Source organism: Phocoena phocoena, chromosome 6 (assembly GCF_963924675.1).
Source record: "Phocoena phocoena chromosome 6, mPhoPho1.1, whole genome shotgun sequence".
NCBI lineage: Eukaryota > Metazoa > Chordata > Mammalia > Artiodactyla > Phocoenidae > Phocoena > Phocoena phocoena.
In genome coordinates, this window is record NC_089224.1 from 113,546,680 (window position 1) to 113,555,355 (window position 8,676).

The 8,676-nt window shown below is 60.5% G+C and overlaps 1 protein-coding gene across 1 annotated transcript; it reads left to right on the forward strand.

Moving 5' to 3' along the window:
• The first annotated feature begins 218 nt into the window (after positions 1-218).
• Positions 219-7,824, forward strand: REXO4 (REX4 homolog, 3'-5' exonuclease). Its single transcript, XM_065879971.1, has 8 exons — positions 219-446; positions 1,859-2,193; positions 3,630-3,767; positions 3,968-4,161; positions 5,351-5,439; positions 6,428-6,502; positions 7,028-7,102; positions 7,711-7,824. Exons 1-8 carry the CDS (start codon positions 219-221, stop codon positions 7,822-7,824), a joined length of 1,248 nt encoding a protein of 415 aa, XP_065736043.1.
• The last annotated feature ends 852 nt before the right edge of the window (positions 7,825-8,676 follow it).

Below are 8,676 nucleotides of genomic sequence, written 5' to 3' on the forward strand. Positions count from 1 at the left end.
GGCCCGGTTTCCAGCCGGTCGGCGAGAGAAGGGCACTTCCAGGGATCGGCGCTCACGTGTGGAGACTCGCGCGGGGCGGCTTCCGGGGTCCCGCGCGCCGCTGTCTCCGCGGCCGGCGAATTGGGGTCCGGCGGGACCTGTGCTCGGCGGGCAGAGCTCGGCTCCGGGGCCGCGGCAGCGCCGCCGTGGATGGGCGCGGGGGCCGGGACGGTGCCGGGATGGCGAAGGCGAGGGTGCTGGCCCCCGAGCGCGCCCCGGGCGACCCCGCGCCTGAGCCCGAGCTCGTCAAGAAGCCGAATCGGAAGAAAAACAGGAAGAAAAGATTTTGGAAGAACAAAGCGCGAGAAGCAGGCAGAAAGCCGGGAAACGGCCCCGGCGTGGTCGTGGTGCGACCTCCAAAGGCACCGGAGGACTTTTCCCAAAACTGGAAGGCGCTGCAGGAGGAGGTAAGGCCGCGGGGGCCCCGCGGATGGAAAAACGGAGAAGGGCTCGTGGGGTCCAAGGGAGCGCAGATTGGCGTGAACGCTGTGGGCAGAGCGGTTCACAGAGAGGTGGCCTGTTGAGGGCGGCAGCGAGCTCGCAGGCCAGTGAATGGCAGGGACTTGATGTAAAGGATTTTGGTAACATCCTGGACCTTTAATAGGTGAGAGTTGACAACAACTGCCGCCGGCTGCTGAGCTCTTAAAATGTGCAGACGCTGCCGGCTGAGTTACTTGTGTTCTTATTTAACCAGCCCTGAGATAGAGTCCTTAATCATCTCCACTTTACAGACGAGGAAATGGGCCGGAAAGGTTACGTAAGGTGTCCAGGTTTGCAGCCGGTTCAGCAGATCCAGGAGTCAGACGCCCAAGTCCCTGCTCGTAATGCCGTGTTGTACCTACTGCCTTTCTCGGAATCAGTGGCCCAAACTTACCTACAGGTTACGGGTTACTGTCTCCTAAATGCTGCTTGCTGTACTTCACTCATAAATTCTCTCCAGTTCCGTTGAGTTGGCTGCTGTTGTCATCGCTGTTTTCTAGACGAGGCAGAGAGTTTAAGGAACTTGACTCGAGGTCGCATAGCTAGCTAGCAGATGGCAGACGGGGGTGCACATTCCCACTGTGGGGCGTGACCTTCAAAGTCTCTTCTAGTTCCTGAAATCGGTTACGGAGGGAGCCTCAGAGTGAGAGCGGGAGCGTAAGAGCTTCTGAGCTTCCTAACAGCCGGGCACCTTAGGGCAGAGTCCAAAGCATTCTCCTGTCTTGACACACGGGCCGATGAAATTTTCCCTCCGGCAACCCCCGGGTGCTCTGACTTCTTGAGCTGTAACTTTATCTCTTTCTCTCAAGAAAGTAAAGCAAAACTAAGCAAACAGAGGGATATTTATTATGGAAAAAACTTTGTGTTTTTTCCAGTTCACACAAGAAAGTATTTTTTCTCTAAACATTATGGGAACAGGTAAGTAGAAACCCGCCTGATCACTCAGCTGGTTGCCACGTAGCAGGGTCTTAACCGTGTTGAGAATGGCCACACCGGGGACTTGCACGCAAGAGGAGGTTGGACTGGGAGACCTCAGCCCTCTGTGTAGGAGAGCAGGGGTGCGGCTGCCAGCCCTTTTTCAGCCTCTTTTTGTTGGACACACTCCTCTCTTCCTGAGACCCTCACAGCAGTAGCAAACCTAGAAAGTGGCTGCCATGCACCAGCTTGTTGGCTTGAGCTGTGAAGGAATTAACTCTAAATGTGGAAACAGGTTGCTTTTACACACACGCACACACGCACACACACACACACACACACACACACACGTGTAAGCCTTCTTAATCCTTTGTGCATGTTTTCCAAATTAAAATGTTTCGTGTTTTATTTTGGGTTCCGTTAGTTGCTGAAACAAAAATCACAGGCCCCGGAAGAGGCTCTTGTTCTCTCTCAGACGGATTCCAAAAAGCAGCCCCAAAGTGTCCAACAAAACAGGAAAGTGATCTCAGATAAAGCAAAGAGAGATGAGATGGGGACAGAAAACACAGACCCCAAGGCCACACGGGGCTCTGTGCCCTCAGGATGTCTGACGAACAGGAAGATCCGGGCACAGCGCAATGAGAAAGGAGCGAAGAAAAGGACCAATGATGACATTTCCCCGAAACGAGGAGAAGTCAGACATAAGAAGTGGAAAGCTGAGGAGGTGACCGCCACCTTGCCTCCGGCCCCGCCCACCGAGTAAGTACCACCCCCCCCACCCCCCCCACCCCCCGGGCCAGCGCAGCTGTGATGACCGTCTTGGCCTAATCGGCCTCCTGGCCGAGAGCCGGGTCACAGCGACTAAGGCCTGTCTCCTTAAGGAGGCCGAGGCTGCTGGCCCCTCCGTCACCTTACCCTGGTGCTGTCGGTTTCTTTGTTGACTATTTGTCTCCCCTGGAATGTGGGCACGAGGGAGACAGCCTGTTTCATAGCTGCTTTGTCTCTGGGGCCTAGAACAGGGCTTGGCACGTGGGAGGCCCCAGGGAAGGGTCTGTGGAATGAGTGAACGCCAAAGCCACAGACACCCGAGCGTGAAGCCGATGGCCACGTCTTGCTAGCTGGGTGGTGTGGGGCAGGTTCCCCACGTGCCCGGAGCCTCAGCTGCTCGCCCGCGGCGGGTCCGCGTGGTGCAGCGTGCCGACCCAGTGCCCGGTCAGCAGACCTTGTGGTGTCACCCACCCGGGGAGGAGCAGAAGTCAGTGGCTGCCTCTGAATGGCTCAGCCAGGAGCGGCGTGATGGGAAGTCAGCCTGGATGTGTGTTGCCTGGGGTTGAGGACGCCATCGCTGAAGGTTTCAGGAAGGAACAGTTTGAGTGCCTGCCGTGAGTCACTGCCCCAGGCACGCTTTCTGGAAACAGCAGTCACGACAGGTCCCTCTGTCTCGAGGGCGACAGACGATGCACGGAAATTATTTCAGTAATTCCTTCAATGTGGTTGGGATACATCCCACGAGGCAGAAGCCTGTGGGGGCAGATGGCCAGGGGGGCGCGTCCGGTCAGTGAGCTCAGGAGGCCGTCTCTAAAGAAACGACATGGACGCTGAGCCCGAAAGACGCAGTCACGAGCCACCGCTACCCATCCCTGCCCAGCTGCAGTCCATGTCTGCAGGGCTCGGCCCGGGGACCTGGTGGTGGGGCTCTTTGTCTATGTTCTGCACTCATCGTGTTTCTCTGAGGTTCTTAAATGTTTCATAACTGAACCGTTAGTTTTGTAATTGAGAAGAAAATGTTAGCAGCCGGTACACCTGACTGGGGGTGGGGGCGTGTTTTTGTTTTATGTTCTTTCTGTTGCTCTGTAGTTCCTAAGTTTCAGCTAATGAGTGTTTTTTGTTTTTTAATTTATTTTTTGGCTGCGCCCGGGCTTGCTTGCAGCATGCGAGATCTTTCGTTGCGGCATGCATGTGGGATCTAGTTCCCCGACCAGGGATCGAACCCAGGGCCCCTGCGTTGGGAGTGCGGAGTCTTACCCACTGTGCCACCAGGGAAGTCCCTAATGAGTAATTAAAAAGGAAAGCGCCAGGATGATCACAGTAGCCAGAGCGGTGGGCTGGCGGCCAGGCACTTGGGGCCGGGCTGCCCTAAGAGCAGACCCTGCTCGCCTGCCCGCGCTCAGCCTGTTCTCCCCTCTGCCTTTTAGAGAAGACATCTGGTTTGACGACGTCGACCCAGCGGACATCGAAGCAGCTATCGGCCCGGAGGCAGCCAGGATAGCACGGAAGCGGCTGGGTCAGAGCGAGAGCACCATCACGCTGGTGAAGGAGCGGGCCTTCAGCGGGTACGCAGGGCACGTGGGGCAGGGCCCCGGGGGGTGGGGCCGGGGGTCTTCAGGAAGGGCCCGCTTCCCTCTTCTCCCGTTGAGTTGGGCAGGCGCTTCTCGGCGTCCGGCTGACACCCGTCCTTGTCCCATAACTGAGCGGTGGTGCCAGTTCCTGGGTCCCGCGAGTGGATTAAACTGGAGCCTTGGTTCCCCTCCAGCCTGACTAAAGCCTTAGCCGTGGACTGTGAGATGGTGGGCGTGGGCCCCAAGGGGGAAGAGAGCATCGTGGCCCGCGTGTCCCTGGTGAACCAGTACGGGAAGTGTGTTTATGACAAGTACGTGAAGCCAGCCCAGCCGGTGACTGACTACAGGACGGCGGTCAGCGGGATCCGGCCCGACGACCTGGCGCAGGGTGGGTCGCCTCAGCGCGGGCACGCGGGCGGGGGCGGCTGGAGCGCTTCCGTGTCTCCCTGCGGCCCTTTCTGCTGCAGGCGCGGGCGCAGCGAGAGCCCGGCGGTCTTCCTCCCTCCTGGGCAGGTGGGCTCAGAGGCTCCCACGGCCGCTTGCGTCGGCCTCGCTGCCTGTTGGCCACCCGACCTGAAGACCGGGACAGCGTTCCTGGACGGAGAGAGGCTGCTGTGGGGTGGGGAAGGGGTGGGGAGGCGGGACAGGCTGGAGGGGCTCCCAGGCCTACGCGAGGATTCGGAAGCCGTGGCGAGGCCGTGAGCGGCGCGGGGCCCGGTCTGGCGCAGGTCCCCTCGGGGGGCCTCGGCGCTGGGCATAGGCTGGGGCGGGGCGCGGGGGTGGAGGAGTGAGCCTGTCCTCTGTGCCCTTGGTCAGGGAGGTGGCTGTACAAGGCAACGAGCCGTGGCCCAGCTCGGGACACAGCCTGGACGCTGAGCCCGTAGGGTTTGCCGATGGACAGGCTGTCGGGGGAGGGCAGAGAGGCACCCAGGGGGCCCCAGATTTGGGGCCTGGGGAGATCCTGGGAGCAGGGGCTTGAGGCGGCGGCTCTGTCGTCCTCTGGCTGCGTGCTCTCTGCTCTCCGCACCTCTCAGGTTCCCTGGAGCACAGCCCCCGAGATGGCCCGGCCGCTCGTCAGCCCCAGGGCCTGACCACATCTCCATCTGGGCTCTGCCAGTCCTGCTAGGGTCGCGGGCGGGCAGAGGCGCGGGGCCCAAGCGCGGTTGCTACAGCCCTTCCCTTTGGGCGTTAGGGGAGGGCGTAGCCCCGAGGGGTCCGCTCCGAAAAAGTGAGCAGAGCTGCCTCCGGAGCCCAGGGTCTAGAGCCGGGCTTCTCACCATCTGTGGCGAGGGCCACCCCTGCCTGGTTTTCGTCTCCGGTTGGAAAGACATCAAACACATGCCCTGGCTTCTTACTGTTAGATTCGGCTGTCAGAATCACCCTGGCAGGGGGCTGTGAGTGTGCTCCCCCCGCTTCTCCCCGGTGGGGGTGCTGGGACGGCCCCTCGGCCTTGGCATCGCCCTCCTGCGCAGAGAAGCCCGCCTGCTGTCCTCGGAGGTCTAACCTGCGGGAGCCTGTCGCTCGGCACGGTAGTGATGGACGTGTCGCTAAAAGCCGCTGCTTTGTTTTGTTTCCAGGAGAAGCATTTGAAGTCGTTCAGAAGGAGGTGGCAGACCTGCTGAAGGGCCGGATCCTAGTCGGACACGCACTACACAACGACCTGAAGGTGCCGGCTCAGGCGCCTCTTACGTGACGCGGTGTCCAGGGTCGTCGCGCTCTCTCCGTGACTTGGGTGATGCGCCCACCGTGTCAGCTCGGGGGAGCGGGTCCCTGCACACCCTCGCAGGCAGAGCCGGGCGCTGTCTCTGCCACCCTCACCCGCCCGATGGGCCACCACCCCTCTCAGGGCAGAGCCCCTCCCGTCGGGGAGCATCCCCGGCGCCCATTCCTCGGAGCCACCGGGCACTCCCCGCGTCACAGGCAGGCTCGGAGGGTCCCCTTCCCGTGCCCCAGAGAGTGGGGCTCAGCCTCAGCCCCTTAGGGTCTCTGCTGTGGGCAGAGCTGACCCACCTGTTGGGACAAGAAGCTCGGGGCGTGCCGTTGTGGGAGACTGTCCTTCCTGGGCCTGCAGCTTTTCAAACGGTGTTTCCTGGAAGCTTGGCAGCCTCCGATGTTTCAGGGACCCATAGAAATGGGTCTTAAATGTCTTTTAAAAGTAAATTTTGAGGGAATTCCCTGGCAGTCTAGTGTTTAGGACTTGGCGCTTTCACTGCCAGGGCCTGGGCTCAATCCCCGGTCGGGAGCTAAGATCCCACAAGGCGCGCAGTGCGGCCGAAAAAGAAAGAAAGTAGAACTTGAACTGTTAAAAACCAACAAGTCCTCTGTCCACGGAGACGCGTTTTGTCATAAACGTTCTCACTTCAAGAGGCCCCGGTATCTCGTGCTCCCTCCCCGCGCCCTCCCCACGCAGACTCGCATTTCAGCCGCTTGCTGACTCCTTGGTGACTGAGTCTCCAGCTTCCCTGGGTTCAAGGCTGTTGTCATGCCCATGGTCCTTCCATCACTTTTCCCATGGTGATCTTCCCTCAGAAGTTCAGGCTCGTGTCAGTGCTCGTCTTATTTGTGTCTGCACGTGTGTCACGTGTTGGAGTTTGGTAGAAGGGGTCTACTGCTGCAGATGGACAACAAAACGCCCGTCCTGTTTTCTCCTCCAGGCGTTGTTTCTTGGTCACCCGAAGAAGAAGATCCGGGACACTCAGAAGTACAAGCCTTTCCGGAGCCAAGTGAAGGTACTTGGAACCGCGCGGCCCCACACAGCGTAGTTCAGTTTCTCGGTTCACGTGATTGTCGGTTCTGGTCCCTGAAGGCTGTCTTACTGATGAAAGGTGTTGGGTTTCATTTGGTTTTTCCTTTTAACCTTTAAAACTAAAAGGAAACTTAGAAGAGAAAGAGTCCTGCCAAATGCCAACTTTAAAGTTAGTGTCGCTGAGGACGGGTGAGTTCCACTCTCTGATCTCTGTGATTAGACCCCCGACTGCGGGCAAGAGGCCGCCATTGTGTCTATTCCAGAGGCAGAGCTGCCCTTGAAATGAGCAGGGCGGCCTGAGGCCGGAAGGCAGAGATGGCAGAGTCCTTTCATGGTCCTCCTCTGTGGGCTGACCGGGTGTCACCAGCCCGCAGGGCCGCGGGCACTTCCGGTGGGAGGGACACTGAAGGTCACTTGGGTCGGGGCTCAGCGGGCAACTCCCCTGCCCAGGCAGGGCCTACAGAGGCCCCACCCGAGCGTGGCTGTTCGCTGCCCTCTCCCCTGGCAGAGTGGACGGCCGTCTCTGAAGCTGCTTGCGGAGAGAGTCCTGGGGATCCGGGTGCAGCAGGCGGAGCACTGCTCGGTGAGTGTGTCCCGGGTGACAGGCCTTGGGATTGGGGGCTGTGCCGGGCCTCGTGCGCGAGGCGAAGGGTCAGCTGAAGACAAACACAGTGGGCCCTGGGCGGCTTCTGTCTTAGGAGGCTCCTGGCCCGTGATAAATGACGTGGTGCAGCAGGCCTGCGAAGTGCTGGTTAAATTCTAAACGGTTACGTTTAACTAACACTTCACGCCAAAAAGCTACTAGTGTACTGTAGTCGGAGACAAAGGCCCCAGTCTGGATTGCAGGCCCTCTAGGACCGCGCGCGAGCCCGCTGGCCCGCAGAGCCCAGCCGTTGGGCTCTTGTGCCCCAGCATCAAGTTCAGGGCCTGCCGTCCCCCACCCCGTCTCCTTCCTAATTCTGTGGTGTCTGGAGCACCCACGAGGCAGCACGTTCATCCCTTCGCCTTGGGTCCCTCCCTCCCATGAACTGGGGCGCGGAAGCACGGTGAGGGCCGTGGTGCTGGACCACAGCTCTCGTCAGTTTTCTCCTTCACTTGTCCGTGTCTGATGCCAGGACTCGGGAACTGTGGGATGGACAGGCATGTATGTGGCCCAGCGGGACAGTCATGGTGATGCTGCGTGTCCCCCAGATTCAAGATGCGCAGGCAGCGATGAGGCTGTACGTCCTGGTGAAGAAGGAGTGGGAGAGCATCGCCCGAGACAGGCGGCCCCCAGCCTCCAATGCCCACGGTAACGACGCTTAGCAGGAGCCCCGTCCTGTACCACGCTCGCGGGCAGCTGTGACCAAGCCGCCGGACAGATGGAGTCCCCCCCCGGAGCAGTGACCCTGTGGGAAGGTTTCAGAATCATGGCAGCAGTGGGCAGAACGTCTCCTGTCTGGTTGTGGCGTCTGAGACTCATCCCCGCACGTGGGACGGGAGGAGGGGCTGTCCCTGGGGATTCCCCGGGTCCCAGGACCGGAAGCGCCTAGTTGTCCCCAGGTGTGTGGCACCTGCCTCCGAGGAGGCCCCTTTCCCTCGTTGCCTCGGCCAACGGAAAGGAAAGAACTCCGCGGACTCGAGCCTGGACCGCGCGGCTGTGGGTAGCCCGCGGCAGCCTCGTCGAGGGGTTTTCAGCGGTTCCTTTCTCACCCACCGCACACAAGTTTCAACTGCAGGTCGGGGCCCACGGCCGGCGTGGGGAGCTCGGGCTGCCCAGCGCGGTGGCAACGGTTCTCCCCAGAGGTGGGCGGCTCCCCGACTAGGATGGACGTCCTGACCACGGGCGGCCCGCAGCCCTCTCCCCCCGGCCCGCGCGCGGGGGGCTTTCTGAGCTCAGGTGCAGCCGGTTGCAGTGAGTGGAGCGCTTAGCACCAGGCTATACTGAGCCCCTGCTAGCCGTACAAAAAGTCTGAACCCACAGAGGATGTTGTGTGACGTAAACGCAGGTTTTTACTTGAGCTGGAGCTTGTGGAGGCTCAGTGTCTGAGAGGACTGCCGTGTCCCCCTGCTGGTCCTGGGTGACACCTCTCCGTGACCCCCACCCCTAAGGAGACGCCCTGTGGCAGTGGGCGCCCCGTCAGGTACAGCCTCCCCGGGCGGCTGCCTGCGACAGGT